The sequence below is a fragment of the Muntiacus reevesi genome, chromosome 4 (genome assembly GCF_963930625.1).
Source record: "Muntiacus reevesi chromosome 4, mMunRee1.1, whole genome shotgun sequence".
Classification (NCBI taxonomy): Eukaryota; Metazoa; Chordata; class Mammalia; order Artiodactyla; family Cervidae; genus Muntiacus; species Muntiacus reevesi.
The window spans coordinates 106149736-106177721 of record NC_089252.1 but is presented as its reverse complement, the minus strand read 5'-3'; the positions used below and the strand labels follow the sequence as shown (position 1 = coordinate 106177721).

At 38.7% G+C, this 27986-nt stretch overlaps 1 protein-coding gene across 3 annotated transcripts; it reads right to left on the bottom strand.

The window, feature by feature from the left end:
* Window positions 1–72: 72 nt before the first annotated feature.
* NEK4 (NIMA related kinase 4) lies at window positions 73–26288 on the bottom strand. Of its 3 annotated transcripts, none has more exons than XM_065933504.1 (15): window positions 26010–26288; window positions 21335–21601; window positions 20199–20396; window positions 19900–20007; window positions 18145–18299; window positions 16554–16695; window positions 13935–14342; window positions 12283–12432; window positions 11597–11746; window positions 10573–10639; window positions 9651–9817; window positions 8476–8564; window positions 5737–5945; window positions 5162–5295; window positions 73–1063 (listed from the first exon to the last, which is right to left on the bottom strand). In XM_065933504.1, the coding sequence occupies exons 1-15, from the start codon at window positions 26100–26102 to the stop codon at window positions 971–973; spliced, it is 2430 nt and encodes an 809-aa protein (XP_065789576.1). In that variant the 5' UTR covers window positions 26103–26288; the 3' UTR covers window positions 73–970. The 3 variants fall into 3 exon arrangements, with proteins under 3 accessions (XP_065789576.1, XP_065789577.1, XP_065789578.1); XM_065933505.1 differs by having other exon boundaries at window positions 5740–5945; XM_065933506.1 differs by lacking the exon at window positions 11597–11746.
* Between the last annotated feature and the right edge of the window lie 1698 nt (window positions 26289–27986).

Below are 27986 nucleotides of genomic sequence, written 5' to 3'. Positions count from 1 at the left end.
GGGGACTAGAAAAGGAACATTTTATTATTTTATGTATGTGTGTAATTTTCAAAAAACGTATAGAGTCCCACATATACTAATCAAAACTTTTATTTTATAAAAGCTACTTGCTAGGTGGGCATTATACCTTATTAAACAACAAATAAAATATGTGATATGCAATTATACATTTAAAATAAGGGAAGACAATCGATGTATAAGAAGACATTTCAGGAGACAAATCTGTCCAACATAACTGAAAGGATCTGGACGTTATTACTTAAAAATTGCTGAATTAGAAAAGGTATTAGTGTTTAACAGATGTTTCCGCTGATGGAAAAATAAATCTTAAAAAAAAAACCCAGTCTTCAAAAACATATTGATTTACAAGGCCAAAATATCTCCTACTTTCAATTCTTATATACCATGGTCCATATTAAATGGAAATAAAATGTTAAATTACATTAATATCTAAAAAAGGGAATTCAATTGCTCAGGTACTATATATAACTTCATATCTTTAAATCTACTCCCAGAATTATAAAAAAATAATTTATCAACTGCTACTTAAAGTTATTAATAGTAAAAAGTAATATCACTGGATGTATCATTTTTTCCCCTATTGCTTTTATCACTATAGTATAATGTGGAACTTCCAATCCAGTATGTTTTGTCTCAGTATTCAAGCTCATAAGTACCTTAAAAAAATAGTTCTAGGTATCAAGTTGGTTTAAGGCTCAGTAAACAGTAATCAAACAAATATCTTAAAATAGATTTTTTTCCTCATAAAGAGAATAAGATAGCCAAGGTTTGTTTTTTCTTTTGTAAGCTTGCTTTAATATTACTGTTTGTCCAATTTTTTCTAGTTAAAAAGCCAACAAGATAAAAGGATGGTGAATGGCCTCCAATCATTGTTATAGATTTGTTTGCATTTGTTTAAGCCAAAAACCTTTGAAAATAGTTTTATTCTGGCAGCATATTAGATAAATTCTCAAAAGTTCACATTTTCTTCAAAAAATTTTAACTGGCGAGCCTTCAAACTGTAAGTCACATACTTTTCACCCATGTGCTCCTGTAAATGTACCTATTTGGGAAACATAAAAAAAAAAATCAGTATACAGTAGAAAAAATATTTCTATAGTCTTAAAAGGGGTATTCTAAGCACAATACCAAGGTGGAAACCTTATGGGAGAATACATAGCTATAGTTATGTTTACATAAAAATGTAAAACATCAAGATATCAAAAAATAAAGTCATAAGAAATACAAGATACAAGGACATTATACATTAACAAAAGGATCATTACAGCAGGAAGATATAATAAGCAATTATGTACCTAATAACAGATGATCAAAATATATGATGCCAAACTTCACAGAATTAAAGGAAAAAGTAGTTCTACAAATAATAGTTGGAAACTTCAATACACACTCTCAGTAATGGACAGGACAACCAGACAGAAGATAAGAAAACAGAAGACTTGAAAAATGAAAAAACGAACTAGATGTAACAGACATATAAGAAACATTCTACCCAAGAATAATAGGATACACATTCTTCTCAAGTGCACAAGAAACATTTTCCAGTAGAGACATATACAGTAGGCCACAAATTATGTCTCAATAGATTAAAAAGACAGATATACATACAAAGTACCTTCTCTGACCAAAACAGGATGAAGTTAGAAACCCATAACAGAAGGAAACTAGAAAACTCACTCATTTATGGAAATTAAACAACACACTCCAGTGCACCAAAAGAAAAAAAAAATCACAAAGGAAACTTAAGATATTTAGAGACAAATGAAAATGAGAATATACCAAAACTTATGAGATGCACCAAAAGCAGTGCTAAGGAAGTAATTTATAGCTGTAAATGCTTATGTTAAAAAAGAAAAAAGATTTCAAGTCAACGACCTAACTTTATAACCTAAAGTACTAGAAAAAGAACAAATTAAACCTAAAACTAGCCAAAGGAAGGAAATAATAAAGATTAGAGCTAAGAAGGATATAACAGAGAACAGAAAATTAGAGAAAAATCAATAAAACAAAAAGTTGGTTCTCAGAAGATGAACAAAATTGACAAACTTTTAACTATACTAAGGGAAAAAAAACAAGACTCAAATTATTAAAATCTGAAATGGATTTGGGATATTACCACCACTCTAATGAAAAGAAATGAAAAGGATTCTAAGGGAATACTATGAACAACTGTACACCAACAAGTTGCATAATCTAGACAAAATGGACAAATTCCAAGAAACGTAAAACCTATCGAAACTGAATCACAAAGAAATAGAAAATATGAATGTACCGTAACTAGCAAGGAAACTGAACCAGTAATCTAAACCTGCTAACAAGGAAAGGTGCTGGAACTTTGCTGCTGAATTCTGCCAAACATGTGGACAGGAACTATTTTCAGTCCTCAAATTCTTCTGAGAGTTAAGGAGGAGGGAGCACTTTCTGGCTCATTCATGAGGCCAGCATTGCCCTGGTGCTAGGGCCAGACAGGGAGACTATAGGAAAAGAAAAATATAAACGTATATCCCTTATGACCATTGATGCAAAAATCTTCAACAAAATACTAGATGATTAAGATGTTCATGAGAGATACTGGTTTTATGTTTCTTTCATGTAAGTGTCCTTGTTGGGTTTTGACATCACAGTTTTCGTTTTCTGGAGAACTGGAAAATGTCCCTTCTTTTTCTGTTTTCTAAAGAATTTGTGTAGGACTTGTGTTATTTCTTCCTTAGACGATTGGAAGAATTCACCAGCAAAGCCATCTGGGCCTGAAGTTTTCTTTACAGGTGAGTTTTACTGTTTCTAGATGCTACCTTTAGACTTTGTATCAAGGCTTAGTTAAATTCATAGACACAGATGTTAAAAAGGTGGATCCTAGGAGCTGGCAGGAAGGGAAAATGGGGAGTTTCTGCTTAACTGGTACAGAGTTTCAGTTCTGCAAAATGAAAGAAGTTCTAGAAATGGATGGGTAATGTTTACACAATTATGTAAAACATACTTAAGGCCATTGAGTTCAGTTCAGTCCCTCAGTCGTGTCTGACTCTTTGCGACCCCATGGACTGCAGCACTGAACCAAATACTTAAAAATGGTTAAAATGCTAAATTTTAAGTTACGTGTATTTTACTATAATTAAAAAAACAGCATGTGTATAATACACTGTTGAAGCTATAAAATAGAGAAATGTAACATATTTATGGAAATTAAACAACAGACTCCTAAACAACCAACCTTATAGAAATAAAAAAGATTTAAAAGGATTTCTATTAATAATTGCCAATTATGGATAATTTAGTTGAAATGGACAAATTCCTAGAAAGACACAAATTTTAGAAACAGAAGAATAATCTGAATATAGTAAGGCATTGAATTCACTAACAAAAAACTACTCACAAAGAAAAGGCCAAGGACTTCCCTGGTGGTCCAGTAGTTAAGACTCCATCCACAATGCCAATGCAGGGTGTGAGGGTTCGATCCCTGGTTGGGGAACTAAGATCCCACATGCCGTGCAAGATGGCCAAAAGATTTATACACACACACACACACACACACACACACACACACACACACACACACAGATCCCACATGCCGTGCAAGATGGCCAAAAGATTTATACACACACACACACACACACACACACACACACACACACGTGACTAAACACTAAACACATTATGTGTTTAGTCACTCAGTCGTGTCAGACTCTTTGCGACCCCATAGACTGTAGCCCACCAGGCTCCTCTTGGAATTCTCCTCCGTGGAAATTCTCCAGGCAAGAATACTGGAGTGGGTTGCCATGCCCTCCTCTAGGGGATCTTCCCAACCCAGGGATCAAACCCAGGTTTCCCGCACTGCAGGCAGATTCTTTATCATCTGAGCCACCTGGGAAGCCCATATATATATTCATATATATAAGAAAAGCCCAGGCCCAGATCCCAGATACTTTCATTGGTGAATTCTATCGCAAACATTTCAAAAAGAATTAACACCAGTTCTTCACTAATTCTCCCCCCAAAAGACGAGGGAACACTCTCTAACTCATTCTGAGGCGAGTATTGCCCTGATAACAAAACGCATAAAAAATATCACAACGAAAGAAAACTGAAGACCAAGATCAGTATCATGTGAACACCAACACAAAAACGCTCAACAAAATACTAGAAACATGACTCTAGCAACATCTAAGAAGCAGTGCAGACCATGACCAAGTGGGATTTATCTCAGGAATATAAGGATGGTTTAACATCCCAAAACAAATTAATGTAACACACCACATTAAAAAAAAAAAACAAAAACCACAAACACGATCACCTAAATAGAAAACATTTGACAAACCTAACACCTTTTCATGATAAAAACACTCAGCAAACCAGAAATAGAAGGGATCTTCACCCCAAAAATATAAAATAAATAAAATAACATAGAGAATAAAACAAAATTAAATTAAAATAAATTCCTTAAAAAAAAGGGGGACCTTCTTCAACCTGAAAAAGAATATCTAAAAACTGATAGTGAACATCATAATTAATAAAGACTGCTGCATCTAAGATCAGAAACAAGATAAGGATGTTTACTCTCACCACTTCTATTCAACATTGTACTGGAGGTTCTAGCCAAGGCAATATGATTCAGCAATTTCCACCCCTAGGAAGATACCCAAGAAAAATGAAAACATATGTCTACACCAAAACTTGTACACAGATGTTCCTAACATTATTCATAATAGCCAATAAGTGGAAACAATCTAACTGTCCATCACGGGTGAACAGATAAACAAATGTGGCACAGCTATGTTCAGCCATATAAAAGAATGAGTTTTCCATGTGCTACAACATGGATGAATCTTGAAAACATATGCTAAATGAAACAAATCAATCACAAAAGACCACATAGCTTTTTACAATTCTACTTAAATGAAGTGTCCAGAATAGGCAAATCTACAGACAGAGAAATATTAGTTGTTGTTTAGAGGTGACGGGCCTAGAAGACAATGGGGAATGACTATCAGTGGGTACAGGGGCTCTTCTGGGAGTAATTAAATGTTCTAACATTGATTGTGGTGGTAAATGGGTAAAATGCATGGTATGTTAATTATAATCCAAAAGGCCAGCAAAAAAATTCCATAACATAAGCAGCTGACACAGCTAAAGTTTGGACACTCACCTCTCTTTCCAATTCATCCTCCTCTTCCAAAATATCATACACCTGCTCTAAAAGCTGAATCCCCAGGCCCCGAATTACATCAGCTCTTAAGACTTCAACTATTCTTCTGATTTTTTCAGAACCTGGCACGACAGCTAAAAAGCAACAACAACAAAAGGGAAAAATAAACTTTCACCACTTCAACAAGAACACAATGATTTTTTTAAAAAATCTTATCATGTTAAGATTCTTTTCACTTTGACAAGAGTTTGGTTTAATGACTTCATGTATTTTTCTTAACTGAACTTATGCTTCGTATCTCATTACCATCTCCTAAAACTAAAAACTGCAATTGTCTAATTTGAAGAAAATCCACATGAAAAATTCCAAACATGTATTTATTTACATTTATTGTTAAAAATAAAATTTCATGCAACTTTTCAGGAATGCAACTATTACATAAAATAAGATATATTTTTATGGACATATCCAAAGGAAATAATTTTTAAAAAAATTTGCAAACATTAGATCCTTAGTTTGATACATTTCTCCAGTAAACATATGCTCTCCAGTTTGGTGTAAAACAATAAACTGACCACCTGAAGGTAGCTCTTTAAAATGGAGTTCCTCTGCCTCTTCTGCAACTTTCCCATGAAGTATTAGCGTGTCCCGATACTTCCGATGAAGTTTAAATTCTGACACTGGATCTGGTACTGGGAGATCTTCATAGCTCTCTTTAGAGTCCAACTTCAGAGTCTGAGTCATCAATTGTACCAAGTCAGTCATTTCATTTGTATGACCTTTACTGGGAAGAAAATAAAAAAAACCTGCTTCATGATAATTTTTCACTGAAAATTAAGAAGTTTGGCTTCCCAATGAACAAGTAAGTTCTTACAGACTGACCCCTTCACAAATAAGTATAAACTCTGGACAAAACACAAAAATTAACTATGAGGGCAATGGAGAATGTATAAAATTTACAAACAGATTCTGGAGGGGAGTTAATACTTTTAGCCTAAGGACAGGCCATAGGGAGCTAAAGTACAAAAGAAAACCCACAGTCTTTCTTACCTGCAGAACCACATACCAGAGTTCAAGACACCACGGCCACTAGAAAGTGAGTAAGGAGTCTTGGAAAGGACAGAGCCAGAAAGAGAAGGCCCCAGTTTCTGTGTATAAATTCTGCCCAACTATTTCTAAGTACTTTAACTATATACAAGCACAAAGCTCAAGAATATTTAAAGAAATATAAAAATATCAGCACCTAATGGGATAAAATTAACAATGTCTGGAATCGAGTCAAGAATACCAGATATGCAAAGCAGGAAAACAGCACACGATTGTGAAGAAAAAAAATCAGGTAAAAGAAACAGATCCAAAAGTGACACAAGTGACAATTAGTAAACAAAGGACATTAAAGAGGTTGTTAAAAGCATATTCCATATGACCAACATAGAGGAAGCATTAGCATGTTAAGGAAAGGTAATGAAGATACAAATAAGACCCAAACTGAACTACAAATGATAAGTACAATGTGTTGAATACATCGGACGCGATTAACAAATTAGACACTGCAGAAGAAAAGATGAGTAAACTTAAACAGAAAGCAATAGAATCTATAAAAAATGGAGCAGATGGGAATTCCTGGCAGTCCAGTGGTTAGGACACTGCTTTCACTGCCAAGGGCACAGGTTCAATCCCTGGCCAGGGAACTTAGATCCTGCAAGCCAAGCATCATGACCAAAAAAAGGGGGGTGGTGCGGGGGACAGAGAAAAAAAGTCTAAAAAAAAAAATGAACATCATCAGTGAGCTGTGGGATAACTTTCAGTTCCGTTCAGTTCAGTCGCTCAGTCGTGTCTGCCTCTTTGTGACCCCATGGACTGCAGCATGCCAGGCCTCCCTGTCCATCGCCAACTCTAGTATACATGTAGGATCCTCAGGAGGGGGTCCAAAAAAATATTTGAAGAAATAATGGCCAAACCGATGAAAATAATGGCCAGATTGATAAAAACTAAACCCACAAATCTAAAAAGACATTTTATAAGAACTCTGAATGAAAATCAGATGTGTTCACTGAAAGAGAACTTTAGTCCCAGCATATACCAAAAACCATTTACAACATTATTAACGACAGTACTATAGATCTGAATGCTGTTATAAATGTACATTTAAAATGAATTCACAAATAAATGGGACTTAAGCAAACTTATAAGCTTTTGCACAGCAAAGAAAACCATAAAAAAAGAAGAAAAGATAACCTACAGATTGGGGGGAAATATTTGCAAACAATGTGACCAAAAAGGGATTAATTTCCAAAATACATAAAGAGCTCATACAATTCAATAACAACAAAACCCAATAGAAAAATGGATAGAAGACCAAAATAGACATTTCTTTAAAGAAGGGATACAGATGGTCAACAGGCATATGAAGAGATGTTCATCATTGCTAATTACTACCGAAACGCAGATCAAAACTATGATACCACCTAACACCAGTCAGAATGGCCATCATTAAAAAGTCTACATACAGTAAATGTTGGAGAGGATGTAGAGAAAAGGGAACTCTTACACCGTTGGTAGGAATGTAAACTGGGACAGGCACTGTGGAAAACGGTATGGAGGTTCCTCAAAAAACTAAAAATAGAGTTGCCATATGATCCAACAATCCCACTCCTAGGCATATACCTAGACAAAACTATATTTCAAAAAGATACATGTACCCTTATGTTCAGAGCAGCACTGTTTACAATAGCCAAGGCACGGAAACAATCTACATGTCCACTGAGAGATGAACAGAAAAAGAAGATGTGAGATAGTTGCTGAGCCATTAAAAAGAATGAAATAATGCCATCTGAAGCAATATAAATGGTTTATCATACTAAGTGAAGTAAGTCAAAAGAGAAAGACAAATACATATGACATCACTTACTTGTGAAACCTAAACTATGACACAAATGACCACACCTATGAAAGAGAAACAGACTCAAAGCCAGAGAGAACAGACTTGTGGCTGCCACAGGGGCAGGCGGTGTGGGAGGGAAGGACTAGGGACTTGAGATTAGCAGATGTAAACTATTATATATAGGATGGATATTTAGGATGGATTACTACTGTCTAGCACAGGAAACTATAGTCTATTCCTGTGGTAAACCATAGTGGGAAAGAATACGAAAAAGAATATACATATGTATAACTGAATGACTTTGCTGTACATCAGAAATTAACAGAATATTGTAAATTAACTATACATCAATAAAAAATGTTTTAGTTAAAAATAAAATGAATTCAAATAGAACCAATTTATGAAGGGAGATAAAAAGATAAGAACTTACCCTTCCCTGGAATCCCCATCTGATTTATCAGTTGAACTTGTAGAAGAACTGAACTCATCCTCTGAGAGACAATGGGTGAGTTTCCTTTCCTATTAATGTTTGGAAAGACAAAATTTCACATGACAACACACCCAGAATGTAATACATGAAACAGTCTTAGATGCAATGTCTAGACACCATGTGCACCTAGGTTCAATAACAGTAGACTACTGGACATGAAAATTAAAGTTACTTTACCAAATCATGTCCTAGTTCACCCATGAAGTTCATAAGCGAACCCTAAAGAACATCAAGGTGAAGTTGTATAAGTTCCTGGAAAATCTCAGCTATGAAAAAACTTCCTTTTCAGAGGAGAGGGGACAAACAATTATGGTGTTTCAACTTCTAAGCAGAGGGCTGGTACCATAAGGAATGTTAGTAATTTAAACAAGACAGAATGCCACTTAAGTTAAAAAGTAACCTCAGTTTGCTCACATATGAGACTCTTTGTTAAATGCTTAAAAGGATTACCAGATATAATTATACACAAATGTTACAACTTTGGAAAATAGAGAGGACTATCTTAATTAATGAAACAACTAAATCATAGACTATTGTTAAAGGGAAAAAAATCATTAAAGGACAGGAAGTTTCCTTTTTTAAAAAAATTTATATTCTCCTAGAAATAATGTCAAAAACTGGAATACAGAATATTGAATAATTATTCTCAGGGTATGAACTAGCACACAGAAAAGTGAATGTGGGTTGAACACCTTGCAATTACACCTTCTGCCACCAGATGGTGCTCCTACATCATCCCTGGGCCAAAAACTGAGGTATTTCAACACAAATGGGAAACAAAGGAAGCAGCAGCTAGCGAGACGAAAATCTGGCCAGGTCGTTTGGTATATTAACACAGCAGTATAGGCAAAGTGTTGCCGAGTAGAAGCCATTTGGAAGTATTATTTAAAAGACTACCTAAGAAAAAAAATAAAAAAATAAAAGACTACCTAAGAAAGATATTAGCTAGGCTGCCAGGTGTTTACAAGAGTGCCTGAAAAATTCAAACCCTTAATGAAGCAAAATAAATTATTTTAATTACTACTGATCAGTTCTTTTCCTTATTAGAGGAAGTGTGAAAGACGTAACTTAAGCAGCACTGCTCCAGAAACAGAGCTGGCACGTGTGAGGCTTACCATATCAGGCTTGCCGGATGTAGACATGCCCGCCTTTTCCCGTGGGCCTTCGGAATGTACCTGAGCAACACTGCAGTCGGAAGATGGCCTTCGAGCAGGGCTGAGGTGGCCTTCCTGTGGTTTCGCTGGCCCCACTGGACCCAGAGCAGCTCTCCTCACTGTAGGGTCTGAAAAAGTGACCACCCCCAGCAGTTCTTTGTGGTGGACTGGCCTCAACAAAAGAGCGCTTTGTACTGGGGTACGGAAGACACCCCAGCAAGGGCCAGCCTAAAGGAACTCAGACAGCATATTCATCATCATTCTGGTGCTGGGGACACCTCAGCGCAAATCTCAGCTCCAGGTCTACGAATGCCGTGACCTTGGACAAGTTACTTAACCCCTCTGACCCTCAGTCTCCTCAGCTGAAAAATATGAAATGAGATAATGCCCTCAAAATGCCCACCATAATGCTTGAGACACTGTCAGCATTCAATAAATGGAAACTGCTAGAATATGTTGTCTTTAGCTAACAGTAATAGGAATGATCGCAGCCCTCAGCCCAGGGCAGCACCATTCTCCTGGCTTCCTCTCTCTGTTCCTGAGAAGAGAGCACTTCTCTGACCAACAGGCTCTAAACATGAAAACAAATTAAACTCTCGCTTGATTCCTTTCCTGTCTGAAATTTCCCAGGCGTTACTGCCATTCAAAGCCCTCTTGCTCTCTTTTTAGTATCCTTCTTCCTTTTAATAACATAAGTTCCAGATCCAATACTATGCTCATTTTTTAAAAGCTTTGACTAGGAAATTTCAAAAATTCTTCTGAATTGGTTTCCCAAATGGATTACTGATATTGGAAATTCCTAACACCTCACAATCAGTCCAGTGCTATGTCTGTGAGCCACACCAACAGCCTCCACTAGATGAAGGAAACAGAATAACTTTACCTGAGGGTAAGATCTCTTCCTGTGACTGCTTCAGTCGCCTCCTCTCTCTTGCTGATAATGGTCGGTCCTTTTAAAGAAAGTTAGAGTTACTTCCATTCCTCCTCACTCTTCTTTTTCCTTGTTTTGGGCCATGCCATACAGCATGCAGGATCTAAGTTTCCCTGAACAGAAATCAAACCTGCACGCCCTGCATTGGACACATGGAGTCTTAACCACTGGACCACCAGGGAAGTTTTCCCTATCCACTCTTCTTATAATACCTACAATATATGACATATCATCCAGCACTACAGAAAAGGCACAGCACAAACCTTCAAGGAGTGTCCCTTTCTTCATTTTTAAAAATTAATTCATATAGGTACGCATCTTTGGCTGTGATGGGCCTTCGTTGCTGTGTGGGCTCTTCTCTAGCTGCAGGGAGCGGGGGCTGCTCTCTAGTGTTACGCGGGCTTCTCACTGCGGGGCCTTCTCTTGTCGCAGAGCACAGGTTCTACGGCCCACAGATTCGACTGTGTGGCACAGAGGCGCGCGGGCTTCAGTAGTTGTGGCACACAGGCTTAGCTGCCCCGTGGCACGTGGAATCTTCCCGGACCAGGGATCGAATCCAGGTCCCCCACATTGGCAGGCTGATTCTTAACCACTGAACTGTTTCCGTGAAGGGAAGTCTGGAGTGTCCATTTGAAACTAGTTCACATCAGGGCTACAACTACTTGCTAGGATGATCAGAGCCCTCATTTCTAGGAAGAACCCATTTGTCTAAGGGGAAATGAGAATTCTGCTTTCCTACACTCAGAATCCACTTGGTCTCCTTAATTAACTAGAAGTGACCAGCTCTGGAATGATAGAATCTGTCCAGTTCAATCAAAGCTTCTGTTGAGAATCACAAATTTGCACTTTCCAGTATGTGGCAAAAAGCAGACCTAAGATGTTTTAATATAAAACCCCACAATATAAGCAGGGTTTTTACAACCAAAAAGCTTTATAATAAGGTTTTTTTAAAAATCCAACATATACTCTCACAAACCTTTGATGATGCTATCTCACTGCCCCTCGAACTGTTCATACATCCAGTGACCACTCTACTTTGGTTTTCAGCATCTTTTTGTGTTGATGTGTATTCCACTTTTCCAACAGTGGGAAGAGAAGGCAAAAGGCAAGGTGGAGTCTCTTTGAACTTAAATAATTAACAAAGAGGGAGAGATTATACATTTCATATATTATCCACCTGCAAAGGTCCCCCATGGGTACATTTATGTATTTGTCAGTGATTCCCTCTCAGAACTTAAAACATTGAATTTTGGGGGGAAAGAAACTCAGCCAAAAGTGAATGACCTCTTAAGAAACTATATAGAGAGGGTGCCTGTGAAAGTTACTTCCAGAAATGAGAGGGTGACATGATCTTATGCAGAAGTTGAGGGAGAAACTATTCATTAACATGACATAGGAGGAGTCAGAGACTTATTTTGTCGGCCTGTTTCTTTAACTCTCAAAACGAACTGTTCACCCTTGCTGGAGAAGGTAAAATTCTTACTTTGCTTCCAACTCACTGACATTTAATAATTAATACTTGGCATTTCTACCTTTCTCCATATGTTCCTCAGATTCTGTATGTACCTTTTTGGCACATCATTCTAAATAGAAATGGAGCTTCCTAAAATCTGTTTCACAAGCAGCAGCACAGTGACTCATTCCAAAGAGACCTCTGCTGACCTGTCCCTTTTCCCCACTGTGCTCAGTGGGTTCTCTTTTCTTCCGCCGCCGCTGTCGAGACTGGGAAGGTTCAGACCCAGAGCTGTGTGGCTGTAAAGCTGGGTGGATTCTACCCTGTTTTCCTGTAACACATTCACCAGCAACTTGATCCTTAAAAATAGGAAAATGAAACAAACAAACAAACAAAAAACCAAAGTAGAATGGTGAAACAGTCTTTTGAACTCCTAAATGGCCAAACCCTCCATATCTATTTTTAAAATTAAAAATGAAAGCAGGAACTGTCTTTCTCAAAATGAATGCTTATTTTCAGTGCTGATAGGCAAAGACAAAATGCTGGCATCAGTTATCTATGTATTCTGGGTTTTCTTCTCTTTTCCCAAATAAAAATAATTTTTTTCAGTTAAATTACTCAGATTGTTATAACCTGAAACTTCTGATGTTCAATTTAGTTTTTAAAAAATCTTTTTATAACTTTTAATAGGTTTTCTATTCAGGAAACTAACAAATGTTTTTAATATACACATACTTCCCAAGTAAACATTAGTTATGTGGATGTCCTCTGTAAACACCATGAAAACACCATGAGTTTGGATTTAGATGGAGTCACGTCTCCCTGAACCTTTGTTTCCTCATCTACAAATGGGTACAATGCTTCACACCGATCATGTGAATACTGGAGGATTACAGAAGACTGGGCACTATAGTACTTAAGGCCGTATCTAGCACATATTAGATGCTCAGAAATCAGGAGCAATTTCTAGCAGTAGTAAAGATAAATTAACTTTTAAATTATAAAGATCACCAAGGACTTGGTATTTTATTTGGATATCTGGTTTAAGAAACCAAACATTAAAATAAAATAGACATGAAATTCTATCAAACAAAACAAAAAAACCCTGCCCTCTAAAGCCTGATGTAAGAAACACATTTATCAGGAACAAAACAAGGATATCAATTCTTATCACTTCTATTCAACAATGTACTAGAGGTTCTAGCCAGGGCAATTAGATAAGAAAAAAGGAAGTAAGAAATATAGATTAAAAAGGAAAAAGGAAAAAGGATCTCAATTTGTAGATGATGTGATATTGTATTCAGAAAATTCTAAGAAATACATTATTAAAAGGTTATTAAACCAATAAATGAGTTAAGCAAGGCTATAGAATAAAAATGTAATATCTAAAAATTAATAATATTTATATACCAAGCAATGTACACTATGAAATGAAATTATGAAAATAACTCCATTTACAATAGAATCAGAATTTAACAAAAAAAGTACAAGACTGGGACTTTCCTGGTGACCCAATGGTTCAAAGTCTGCCTTGCAGTTCAGGGTTCAATCGCTAATCAGGGAACTAAGATCCCACATTCTGGCTTTCTTTCTACCCAGAGTTACCCATTCAGTTGGAAGACTAAAGACAAATGATGTAGAAATAGGAAAAAAACACATTAATGGAGAATTGCAAGTACCCTATACCAGGGCAAAGAAGGGATCTAAGAATTCCTCAGGTCCTATCCTTTGGTTCTGTTACATTTAAACTCTTACATGGACATAACCGATTTTCCTAAAAGCACAAGAACACAACCCATATCTTTGTAACTGCACTGTTAAATCCTCTCTCTGAAACCCACACCTTGTGCATGTCACTCACCTGGTCTTTTGGTGAATTTTGGTCTTTGTTTAGGGGCTGCAGAGGCTTCATTGGGTCATTCCTTTCTCCAGTAACATGATGAGAGGACGATGTGGGAATTCGGTCTCCAGGTAAAGCACTGGATTTACTGTTCTCCTGCAACATCTCCTTCACTTGAGAAATATTACATTTACCTTCCAGTTCATTAGAGGCATCTAGGTGTCGTGATGGATTCTCTTGAACTAAGCTGTCATTCATTGAGTTCCTCCCCTCTGTAGGTAAGATGTCAATATTCACCCTACTGATTGTGGCTAGTGAGTCTGCAGTATTGCTTATGTCTGGTTTGTAGGTGTGGTCTTTCAGACTTGTGGGTATCTTCAAGGGGCCAATGACTACAGGTTTCTCCTGGAACAAACATTGGTCTTCACCCTGAGTGAAAACATGCTTCCAAGTTATTATATACACCATATAAAAAATTTAACTCAAAATAGTGCTGCAAGTTCCTCAGAAGTTAAACATGGAATAATCATAAGGCCCAACAATCCCACTCCAAGGTATATGCCCCGAGAACTAAAAGTATGGACTCAAACAGGTATCTCTACACCAATGTTTATAGCAGCAGCATTCACAATGGCAAAAAAATGAAACAATTCAAATGGCCATTAGCAGGTGAATAATTCAATAAATATGGTGTATACGTATAATGGAATATTATAAAGTCACAGAAAGGAATGAAGTTCTGATAACATGCTACAATATGAATACTCTTTGAAAACTTGCTAAGTGGAATACACTAGGAGCTAGACACAGAGGAAAAAATGTGTATGATTCCCATTTATAGGAAGCACCTATATAAATAGGGAAATTCAGAGACAGAAAGTAGGTTTCTGTCCGCCAGGGTTACCAGAGTTTGGGAGTAGGAGCAACAGGGAGCAACACATTACACCTTAATGGGTACAGAGTTTCTGTTTGGAATGATGAAAGGTTTTGGAAGATATGGTGAATGGCAGCACAACATTGTGAATGTAACTAAGACTACTGAATTGTATGCTTTAAAATGGTACAAAATGAAATTAATTGGTTAAAAATGGTATAAATGACAAATTTTACATTGCATATGCAGGAAGCGCGGGTTCGATCCCTGGGTTGGGAAAATTCCCTGGAGAAGGAAATAGCAACTCACTTGAGTATTCTTGCCTGGGAACTCCCATGGACAGAGGAGCCTGGCGGGCTACAGTCCACGGGGTCACAAATAGTCAGACACAACTTAGCAACTAAACAACAAATATTTTACAATAACACAAAATTGTGAGTGAATCAATATGTAAATATACAAGAGCTAAAGCTATAAAAATCCTATAAGAAGAAACAGGCATATATCTTCATGACCTTGGATTTGGCAAGGGATTCTTAGATATGAGTATGGGCAACAAAAGAAAAAAACAAATATGCTAGACTTCATCAAAATTGAAAACATTTGTGCATAAGAGGATATTATCAAGATAGTGAAAGGACAACCTACAGAATAGAAGGAAATATTTCTAAATCATATATCTGATGAGGGTCTAGTATCCATACTATAGAAAGAACTCATAGGACTCAACCATAAAAAAAAAAAAATCCAATTAAAAAATGGGCAAAGGACTTAATAGGTATTTCTCCAAAGAAGGCTTTCAAATAGCCAGAAAGTTCTATATCATTAGTCAAGGGCAAATCAAAATTACAATAACATACCACTTCACATCCACTAGGATGGCTAGAATTGGAAAAATAGAAAATAACAAGGCTTCGTGAAGTTGAAGAGAAATTGGATTTCTCAGGAATTGCTGATAAAAATGTGAAAGGTAACACTAAGGAAAAACAGTATGGTCATTCCTCAAAAAGTTAAACATCGGATTACCATATGACCCAGCAATTCCTTTCCTAGATATTATACCCAAAAGAATGAAAAATAGATACTCAAACAAATATTGTACACAAGTGTTCACAGCAATAGCCAAAAGATGAAAACAACCCAATATCTACCAATGAATGAATGGATAAACAAATTGTGGTATACAAATTTACAATGGAGTATTACTCAGACATAAAAATAAATGAAGTATTGATAGATGCTACCTGGATGAACCTCAAAAACATGCTAAGTGAATGAAGCCAGACACAAAAGTTTACATATTGTATGATTCCATTTATATGAAATATTCAGAACAGGCAAACCCATGCGATCAGAAAACACACTGGTGTTTTATAGGGACTGGACAGAGGAGGGAAGGAGCAGTGACAACTTAATGGGTATGGGATCTCCTTCTGGGGTGCCAAAACAGTTTTGGAACGGGATAGAGGTGATGGCTACACAGTACTGTGAATACAATGAATGCAATTAACTGTTCACTGTAAAATGGTTAACTTTATTTTATATAAATTTCACCTCAATTAAAAAAATCTTCTTAAAGTTATTACAGCACTGACTTCACATTTTATTAATAATAGGCATTTGATTAATTCCCCAGCATTCCTTCTTTACACTATAAAATTAACAGAAATCTAATGAAAATCAATCATTTCACATAGAGTAACTAGCTTAGGTAACCTATCATTTTAATAATTTCTAGAACACATATCCTTTAAAAAGAGACGTACCATTACATATGTCTTGGAGCTCTCAGAAGAGTGTGGTTGAGGGGGAACTACTTCATGACTTAATTCAGCCTTTCCAGGAACCACTGCAGCCACAGGCTTGGATTTAGAGTCACCATTTTTAATATTATTTTTGGAGGTTTTTCTTTATGAGGAAGAAAGAAGAAAAAGTTATTATTAATACAATGAAGTTTAAAGGTTTCCATATATGTGAGGAAATGTGCATACATGTTACAACTCCTTTATAGAACTTCTCCTTTTTTTTTTTCCTCTTCTTTTCTTTTTGGCCACACCACACAGCTTGCGAGATCTAAGTTCCCTGACAAGGGATAGAACGTGGGCCTCCTGCAGTGGACGTCTGGAATCCTAACCACTGGACTGCCAGGGAATTCCCATATAACTGCTCCTTTTATGGAGAAGAGTCTCCTAAAAACAGGAAGCATTCAACAAAACACTTGACCAGTAATCTCCAAAAACATGAAAAACAAAGAAAGTAAGAAACTGTCAGAGACCCAAGTTGACTAAAGAGAAACGAGGAGTAATATGGTATGTTGGACTAGATCCTGAAGCAAAAAGAAGGACATTAGTAGAAAAACTGATTGAAAGCCAAATAAAGTCTGTAGTTTAGTCAACAACAGGTACTGATGTTTTCTTAGTTCTGACAAATGTACCATGGTAATATAAGATGTTGATAGGGGAAACTGAGTGAGGCTAATATAGAAACTCTCTGCTTTATCTCTGCAACTTTTCTGTGAATATAACATTGTTTTAAAATTTTACATCTATGAAAAATTGCCTCACAATTAGAAATACCAGGATTATTTTCATCTTCAAGTTTCACGTTTGTAATAACACACAACTGCTTTGCCAAGTTTAAAAGTAAAAATGATTGGTATACTGAGCCTTGACTTGCAGAATAAATGTTTACAGGAATAATATCCCCAGCTGTTTTACAATGGAGCTAAATCTTTGGAAAATTCAAGGAGAGCATGAAGACCAAAGGTACAGAAGGCCAAAAGTCTGCAGGTGGTAAATAATAGGCAATGTAAATAAAAATATGATCCTCCTTTATTCCCTGAGGCCTCTCTAACATTGCCTCCCAATTAACAAGTCAAAAGGCAGAGACTGTGAAGGTCTTGTCCAGCTCTAAGTCTTAGATCCTGGAACAGCTATTTAGCGAAGGTAGGACCTGCAGGTAAGAATTCTGTATGAGTGAAGAAGGAACCTTATAAAAGCCCTATGAAATTTGAGTACTATTTTTTAAATGTGACTATTATCTTACACAGCATACAATGTAACAGGCTTCTTAGATGATCTGTCATTTTAATATGATTTGTAAAACATACATCCTTTTAAAGGACTCATACTCAATATGCCTTGGAACTCTCAGAGGAACGTGAAAGTGATTCCTCCAATGATTTTCCAGATTTCTGAGTTTACCAATTAAGCAAATCTCAACACTTGTTCTAATCATGCAATTCTACTTCATGTTTTTAAAAAACTCACCATAAATTCTCACACATGAAAATTATAAAAACCACCCTGTTTTATTCCATCTATTTAGCCCCAGCTATTTGCAAGGGAAATATCTTACGCCTTCGTGGCCTCCAGAAACAAGGATATTTGGCGCTTTATGTAAGGCTGTCTCAAGATGCTCCTCACAGAAGGTCTTTCTTCAGGTCTTTTGCTCAGCATAGTTCTTATCAGTTCTGCCAGCTCTGGGCTGTAATCTTTTGGCATCGGTGGCAGCTACAAAGAGAAATCAAACCACAAGGATGACTAACAGTCTTAAGAAAAGTGAAAGATGGTAGAGATTTCCCAATGTACATTTTTAAAAATCATTATCCACAGGAACAGAAAATAACCAGCATATTAGTTTACAGGAAGCTGACCTGGCATCTTGGTTATAACAGCAAGTTGAATGATTATAAAACTTATCTTTCAAACCAGCAATTCCATTTGAGGACTGTCTCCTTTATAAACAAGAGCATGAGTTCCTAAAGATTTAGATGCCAGGATATCCACTTCAATGTTGTTCTTGTAATAGTCAATGACTAGAAACAACGTAAATGGCCATCCATAGTGAACTTGGGGAATAGAGTATGGTGTGTGTATGTGTGTGTGTGTGAGAGAGACATAAATGGCCATCCATAGGGTACTTGGGGAATAGACTATGGGGTGTGTGTGTGTGTGTGTGTGTGTGTGTGCATGCACGCACACACGTGCACTCAGCCATGTCCAACTCTTTGTGACCCCACAGACTGTAGCCCACCAGGCTCCTCTGTCCATGGGACTTCCCAGACAATATTGCAGTGAGTTGCCATTTCCTACTCCAGGGAATCTTCCGGATCCAGAGATTAAACCTGCGTCTCTTGCATCTCCTGCATTGGCAGGTGGGTTCTTTACCACGAGTGCCACCTGGGAAGTCCCATACCCTCCTAATAAAATACCATGTACCCTTTAAAAAAATAAAAGACTTACAGATACCAACCTGGAAAGATGTCCCTCACATGGTAAGTCAGAAAAGCAGGTTGTGTATAACAGTGTGTGTAGCCTGATTTCACTTGTTACTTTTTTAAACATACACACTCAGAGGAAAGTCTGTATAAAGACAGGGAAAGCCAGGAAGGCTATGCAACAAATGGTCATCAGTGGTTCTCTCCAAGGAATGGAAACGGATGACAACAGAGAGGAATTTCACCCCTTTCCTTTTTGGTTAAGTAGTGGAATTATTAAGTATTAAGTAGTGGAAATAAAAAGTAAGTTTTACTTTTTATGTGTTTTTTGATTTTTTTTTCAAATTAAAACATTAAATGTGTCTTGGTGTAATATTAAAATCAGTAAGTGATTCATAGCCTCAAAACTTAAAGGTGTGTGGACACCTGACACTGCAGACAGCAACCAGTTTCATGAAATTCATATATAAAATTTGTCACTCTAGCATCTATCATCATACATAGTGTTTTCTGCAATTTTTAAACTAGTTGCTGGTGACTGTGATGATTATCAAAGGAACAACAAGTTGAGACAGAGGAGATTCATTGTAAATGGGATTCATTTAACCATAAGGTACTTAGGAGACACTACCAATAGCCTCAGGGCATCTGCACATCCTAAGGCTATAAGGCTGTGGTTTTCAAGAAGCTAATTCTTCAGAGCCACTCAGCCACCTTAAATTAATATCAAGGAAAGATCAGTTCCTTCTATAGTTCGACCTTCCCCACACATGGGACCCACCATTCTTAACTATACACCCAATTATACCTTTTACCAGTAGCTACTTTCAAAGTTAGGTTAAATTAAGCTTGCTCCATATATTTAAAAAAATTAGTTCCAAAATATTCTTTACCTTTCCTTCAATAATCCGATAAACTAAAGAATTCATGTCTTTTGCATTGAAAGCATGCTTCAGGGTGGCCATTTCATAAACACAGCATCCCAGAGCCCAAACATCAGACTAGGAAAAAAAAAATTAGTAAATGGTGAAATATCAGAATGCCTTATTTACATTTTCCTCTTAAAAAAAAAAAGACATTTTCCTTAAAGTAATTCACAGAGAATTCTTCTGACTTAATATTCTGATGGATTCTAAAATTATGAATACTGCCCTAGAGACAAGGTGAGCTGGCAGAAACAGCCCAATCCTACCTTGTAGTTGTAGGGTTTGTTCGAAAACAATTCAGGGCTCATATAGTACGGTGTGCCAATGAGGGTGCTAGCCATGTCACAGTGGTTCTCAAGCACTCGGGCAATTCCGAGGTCACCCACTTTGATGATATTTGTTCTTGTCAGGAAGACATTTTGGGTTTTTAAATCTCGGTGGAGGATGTGTTTTTCATGTAAATACTGAAGATAAAGAACATTGCATTCACTATAAATACACTTGTCAACTTATTTTGACTTCTTATATACCATCAACAATTGTGTAAGTTAAACAGCCTAAGTTACCCACACATCAAAACACTATTCTTTATAGTCGCTAAACAAAAGGTCTAATTTACAACTTCTCAAAGTAAGAAATTAAGTTCTATGCATTAATTGGCCCAACTTCCTTCACAATTGTTCCGTGGTTCCTTGACAGTCATACCACCTAGCATTATATGAACCCAGTTAAAAAGCATGCTTTCAAACTGCTATTGAAGGTAGAAAGACAACTTAGACAAAGTTAAATGTGCATTCCTCTCAGGCTCATGAAATCTTCAGGTTAATAGCATTTCCAACTATAACAACATCACTTTTATTTAGAGGGAAAAAACTCATATTTAAACATAGTAAATTCTGGGCAAGCCAGACTAGTCCCAGAGTGATATTTCATGAACAGTCTCACTTTTGAAAATATGTATATTAAAACACAAACATGTTTCACATTTCTACTAACTCTGCCACAGCAGAGTTAAAGCCCAAAGCCCCACAGTTTGGGCACATTAATTAGCTCAAAAACCATTCAGTATGATGCAGCTGATCAACAGATAACAAACACAATCATTCTTTGCTTTTTCTCAATTAAGGGCCCTTAAAATGGATTTTGCTATAATATTTAAATGAATAGAGAACTACCTTCCCCAGCCAACAGATAAAATCCATGTCTGCTACAATATAGTATTTACTTAATCAGAAATATTCCAATGCTAAAGCAAGTCAGACTAGGTATAGGTCATAAATGGAGTTTTTAAATGTTTTATCTTTTTTTCCATGAATAAATCTGGGGGATCATTTCCCGAAAATGCCCCAGCCATCCTTCTGTCACCTTGGAGCAAGTGGGATGCTCTGAGTCCCGACAGTACCTGCAGAGCCATGGCGATCTGAACAAACCACTCCACCACCTGGTTCTCAGGCAGAAGCCTCCCTTTCTGCTCTTTGAGCTTTCGGTACAGATCACCTCCTTCACAGAAGCCCATGACGATGTAGAGCAAACCGTCCCCACCCTCCCACGACTCCTTGTAGGTGACGATGTTGGGGTGCTTCAGCTGAGACAAGAGCTGAGCTTCCTGTTCAGCAGCTCGCCGCTCTCGGCTGGAGGCATTTCGGAGGTTCAGCTTTTTGATGACATACTGCAAAGAAAACACATGTTTTTACAATACGGAAACAAACATACGGTATTATAAATTCAAACATATTTAAGGGGTCTCCTGAGTGTCCTCAAAAACAACCTTGTGGAGACTGCCACATAACCTATTTATTATTTACAAAGCACTAAATTGGGGAAAACATTTGTTATCATTAATGATACTTTTTACAGGTTAGACTTAGAGCAGGGTACGGGGTCACAAAAAAATTTACACTTTCCATCTGCATTTTACAATTTCATTAGTGGCTAAAAATGAGTCTACATTAATATACCACTGAATCAATCATAAAATCTGTAGTAGAGATTCTTTAACCTCTAAGTTCCTCCTACAAAGGTGCATAGCATATGACTTGAATATACATCTGTAGACAAAATGAGTCCATGGATTGCACTAGATTCTCAAAGGGATCCATAGTCCAATAAAGCTAAAAATCACTTATCCTCAACGTCCAACATCACTTACTTAAAAATAAAAAAATCAATGTCCTTCAGCACCTAATACATTGCCCTCGATAAACTGATATACCAAACAATTCATTATTCAACAAACACCATAAATGTGTTTTGCAAAATGTAAAGTACTGGTCAAACGTGACGTGCTATTATTACTGCCAGTATCGCATCCTCAGCTCAAAAAACCCCCACTGCTCATTGCCCAATGAATAAATCTCTTATGCCTGCACTGGTGTTCCAGGCAGAGTGACCAGCACCTGAACCAAGGCAAATAGGCAAGAGGACCTTATACTTATGGGGACATCTCCTCCCAGTTTGTCTGGGGCAGTCACATTGTCCTGGTGTAATTATTAAAAGTGCCTCCTTTCAGTTTTCAAATTGTCCCAGTTTGTCCCAACACATTATATGCTCACCTTTTTTATAAACCACATTAAAGAATTGGTTCATTATCCTGAGGGTAATGGGATAAAGTGCAACATAAGAGGCACATTTTAGAATCATCACTGAGACTGTAATGAAAATGATGAAGAAGGGCAAGTATAATGGCAGGGAGGACAAGCCGGAGGCTATGGCCACAGCTTAACTAGAGATAATGATGTCCTGGATGGGAAAGGTACCCCCGGAGATGAAAAGAGGCCAGCTGGCTTAGTGGACAGACAAATAAGGCGGTGGGAATGAGGGAAGGGAAAGGGGGATCCCAGGATGACTCCCAGGTGTCCAGCTTGGGTGACAGGATGGTTGGTGGTGCTACTCCCTGAAATGGAGCAGGTGTGGAGGAAAGGTAACAAGCTGAGTTTGAAAAGCTCAGTGGTCTCCACGTCAGATGGAGTATGGAGCCCTTCACTGAAAAAGAAATCATTTCAGTTCAGTCACTCAGTTGTGTCCGACTCTTCGAGACCCCATGAACTACAGCACGCCAGGCTTCCCTGTCCATTACCAACTCCCGGAGCTTACTCAAACCCATGTCCATTGAGTTAGTGATGCAATCCAACCATCGAATCCTCTGTTGTCCCCTCTTCCTGCCTTCAATCTTTCCCAGCATCAGGGTCTTTTCAAATGAGTCAGTTCTTCCCATCAGGTGGCCAAAGTATTGGAGTTTCAGCTTTAGCATCAGTCCTTCCAACGAATATTCAGGATTTCCTTTAAGATGGACTGGTTGGATCTCCATGGAACCTAAGGGACTCTCAAGAGTCTTCTCCAATACCACAGTTCAAAAGCATCAATTCATTGATGCTCATCTTTACAGTCCAACTCTCACATCCATACATGACTACTGAAAAAATCGTAGCCCTGACTAGATGGACCTTTGTTGGCAAAGTAACGTCTCTGCTTTTTAACATGCTGTGTAGGTTGGTCGTAACTTTTCTTCCAAGGAGTAAGCATCTTTTAATTTCATGGCTGCAATCACCATCTGCAGTGATTTTGGAACCCCCCAAAATAAAGCCTGTCACTGTTTCCACTGTTTCCCCATCTATTTGCCATGAAGTGATGGGACCAGATGCCATGATCTTCGTTTTCTGAATGTTGAGCTTTAAGCCAACTTTTTCACTCTCCTATTTCACTTTCACCAAGAGGCTTTTTAGTTCTTTGCTTTCTGCCATAAGGGTAGTGTCATCTGCATATCTGAGGTTATTGATATTTCTCCTGGCAATCTTGATTCCAGCTTGTGCTTCTTCCAGCGCAGCATTTCTCATGATGTACTCTGCATGTAAGTTAAACAAGCAGGGTGACAATATACAGCCTTGATGTACTCCTTTCCCAATTTGGAGCCAGTCTGTTGTTCCATGTCCAGTTCTAACTGTTGCTTCCTGACCTGCATACAGATTACTCAGGAGGCAGGTAAGGTGGTCTGGTATTCCCATCTCTTTCAGAATTTTCCACAGTTTGTTGTGATCCACAAGTCAAAGGATTTGGCATAGTCAATAAAGCAGAAATAGATGTTTTTCTGAAACTCTCTTGCTTTTTCGATGATCCAACGGATGCTGGCAATTTGATCTCTGGTTCCTCTGCCTTTTCTAAATCCAGCTTGAACATCTGGAAGTTCACAGTCCATGTACTGTTGAAGCCTGGCTTGGAGAATTTTGAGCATTACTTTGCTAGCATGTGAGATGAGTGCAACTGTGTGGTAGTTTGAAGATTCTTTGCCATTGCCTTTCTTTGGGACTGGAGTGAAAACTGACCTTTTCCAGTCCTGTGGCCATTGCTGAGTTTTCCAAATTTGCTGGCATAAATGAGTGCAGGACTTTCATAGCATCATATTTTAGGATTTGAAACAGCTCAACTGGAATTCCATCACCTCCACTAGCTTTGCTCAGAGTGATGCTTCCTAAGGCCCACTTGACTTTGCATCCAGATTTCTGGCTCTAGGTGAGTGATCACAGCATCTTGGTTATCTGGGCCATGAAAGTATTCTTGCCACCTCTTCTTCATATCTTCTGTTTCTGTTAGGTCCATACCATTTCTGTCCTTTATTGTGCCCATCTTTGCATGAAATGTTCCCTTGGCACCTCTAATTTTCTTGAAGAAACCTCTAGTCTTTCCCATTCTATTGTTTTCCTCTGTTTCTTTGCATTGATCACTGAGGAAGGCTTTATTTCTCCTTGCTATTCTTTGGAAATCTGCATTCAGATGGGTATATCTTTCCTTTTCTCCTTTGCCTTTCACTTCTCTTCTTTTCACAGCTATTTGTAAGGCCTCCTCAGACAACCATTTTGACTTTTTCCATCCGGAGATGGCAAGAGTGAACATCAACACATTAGGAATCAGTGAACTAAAATGAACTGGAATGGGTGAATTTAACTCAGATGACCATTACATTTACCACTGTGGGCAAGAATCCCTTAGAAGAAATGGAGTAGCCCTCATAGTCAACTAGAGTCTGAAATGCAGTACTTGGATGCAATCTCAAAAATGACAGAATGATCTGTTTGTTTCCAAGGCAAACCATTCAATATCACAGTAATCCAAGTCTATGCCCTGACCACTAACGCTGAAGAAGCTGAATTTGACCAGATCTATGAAGACCTACAAGATTTTCTAGAACTAACACCCAAAAAAGATGTCCTTTTCATTATAGGGGACTGGAATGCAAAAGTAGGAAGTCAAGAAATATCTGGAGTAACAGGCAAATTTGGTCTTGGAGTACAAAACAAAGCCAGTCAAAGGCTAACAGAGTTTTGCCAAGAGAACGTACCGGTCGCAGCAAACACCCTCTTCCAACAACACAAGAGAAGATGCTACACATGGACATCATCAGATGGTCAACAGAGAAATCAAATTGATTATATTCTTTGCAGCCAAAAATGGAGAAGCTCTATATAGTCAGCAAAAACAAGACCGGGAGCTGATTGTAGCTCAGATCATGAACTCCTTATTGCCAAATTCAGACTTAAATTAAAGAAATAGGGAAAACCACTAGACCATTCAGGTATGACCTAAATCAAATCCCCTATGATTAAAGAGTGGAAGTCACAAATAGATTCAAGGTATTAGATCTGAAAGTCAAGAGAGCCTGAAGAACTATGGACAGAGGTTTGTGACATTGTGCAGGAGGCAGGGATCAAGACCGTCCCCAAGAAAAAGAAATGCAAAAAGGCAAAATGGCTGTCTGAAGAGGCCTTACAAATACTTGAGAAAAGAATAAAGAGGAATACTTGCCTTTGGTCCTGGGAATGGATGCTGTCACGGAACTAGAGTGGGGGGAAAGTGTGCAGATTAAGAAAGCCAACTACGACTACAAAGAGAATGCCAGGGAGTTCGGGGCGCATATGACAGGAAGGGCTGTCCTAGCCTTGATGGTCTGGGACGATTTTCCTGAGGAAATACCATCCGAGGTGCGAGGTTCGTCCCCTTCACACAAGCGGGGCTCAGCCCTTGGACGGCGCCTTCGGCGAATCCCTGCCTGCCCCCTTCCCTAGCCGGGCCCCAACTCCGCCGACCTGCCTGCCGTCCCGCCGGTGCCTCACAAGCGTCACCTCCCCGTAGCTGCCTCTGCCCACGACACGCAGGTAGCAGTAAGCTGTCAGGGGCATGATCCTGGCGCGGACCCACAGCCGGGATGCGGCGGCAGAGGCGGGCGGGGCGGCGAGCGGCGGCGGGAGACTCCGCTCATGCCCGAGAGGATGTGGTACCCGCGGCCGCTGAGGCGCCCTGGCCCGGGCGCCAGAGCTGAGGCCCGACCCACCGCGACGCCGCTGCCATAGCGATCCCCGAGGGTGCAGCCCTGCGCATGCTCTGCGGCCTGGAGGACCTACCACAGAACTGAGGCGACTGGCGGCTAGAGCGACCGCGCCAGATCTGCGCGCGCACCCTCGGCCTCCGTTCTACTGAGGAACTTCCGGGTTGCCTACAACAATAGAATCACAAAAGCTTCCTGTTAGCGTTTGTTTGCTTTAAAAGCTTTGCAGGTATTCCCTCCACAAATACATATTTACTGACTGCTTGCCCTGTGCCATGCCAAAGAAGTCCCTGCCTTCCAGGAACTCACACCCTATTAGGGGACTGAGGACGGACTAGATTCTACAAGTAGCTTTTGTTATATTTACTTTATCACATGATAGTTAATGTATACATACACCAGTCTCTTAATTTTTTCTGTGTTGCAGAATTGGAGATAGCAGTACACTTCGCTCCTAATAATTCAGCTTGCATATTGAGAACTGCAAAAGATTAAGAAGGACTCCATTCAAACCCCTGCACTAAGTGGCTTGACCAAATTTTGATATGGTTTCTAACAACTTAAGGCAGTATCCCTAGAGGACTCAGTTCAGTTCAGTCGCTCAGTCGTGTTCGACTCTTTGCGACCCCATGAATCGCGCAGCACGCCAGGCCTCCCTGTCCATCACCAACTCCCGGAGTCTACTCAAACTCATGCCCATCGAGTCGGTGATGCCATCCAGCCATCTCATCCTCTGTCGTCCCCTTCTCCTGCCTCCAATCCCTCCCAGCATCAGGGTCTTTTCCAATGAGTCAACTCTTCACATGAGGTGGCCAAAGTACTGGAGTTTCAGCTTCAGCATCTGTCCTTCCAATGAACACCCAGGACTGATCTCCTTTAGGATGGATTGGTTGGATCTCCTTGCATGGCCTGCCTGTGAAAGCTCAAAGCTGCCAAGAGAATTTATCATTTGTTGCAATCAGTATCTCCCTTCCCTAAGACATTTACCTAACAAAAGTTAAAATTGTAAATCCTGTGTGTGTGTGTGTGTGTGTGTGTGTGTGTGTCTGCTTACAACCCCAGAGTGTCTTTCTTAAGGTCCTAAAGTGCAACTGAAGTGTAAGGGTTTTTTTTTGGGGGGGGGGGGGCTTATTTTTCCCAGTTTGGGGGGATGGGGTTGATATTGCCCCTGTTGAGAATGCATAATAAAGCATGTTCATGCTAAGTTGCTTCAGTTGTGACTGACTCTGTGTGACTCTATGGACTGCAGCCCACCAGGTTCCTGTCCATGGGATTATCCAGGGAAGAATTCTGGAGTGGATCCTCCATAGGATCTTCCCGACTCAGTGATCAAACCCATGTCTCTTAACATCTAACCTGCATTGGCAGGCAGGATCTTTACCACTAGCAGCCACTTGAGAAGCCATTTTTGGTTTTGTTAAAAAAAACAACATCCTTCCATGGTGATCCAGTAGCTAAGACTGTTACAGAGTCCAAGCTCCATGTGCTCGCTGCACTGACAGGCCAATTAACTGAGAGATGAGGTGTGAAGGCAAGGAATACAACTTTATTCTGAAAGGAAGCTGACAGAGAAGATGGCAGACCTGTCCAGGTCTGGGTGCCAGGTTCTTTTATAGAACAAAGACAGGGAGGAGTTGAAGAAGTAAAAACCATTATCTTGCAAATATCTCCTAGAATGGCCAGCAGCTTGGTTGTTCAGTTACTCAGTCATGTATGACTCTTTGTGACCCCATAGATT

Bases quoted from the DNA above. Each gene is read 5' to 3' on its own strand.
- NEK4 (XM_065933504.1), bottom strand. From the start codon at position 26,102: ATGCCCCTGACAGCTTACTGCTACCTGCGTGTCGTGGGCAGAGGCAGC. The intron at 12,433-13,934 runs GTGAGTGACATG...CCTATTTTTAAG, and splicing joins AAAATTCACCAAAAGACCAG to GATCAAGTTGCTGGTGAATG. The intron at 1,064-5,161 runs GTGAGTGTCCAA...TTTCCCAAATAG, and splicing joins AGGATGAATTGGAAAGAGAG to GTACATTTACAGGAGCACAT.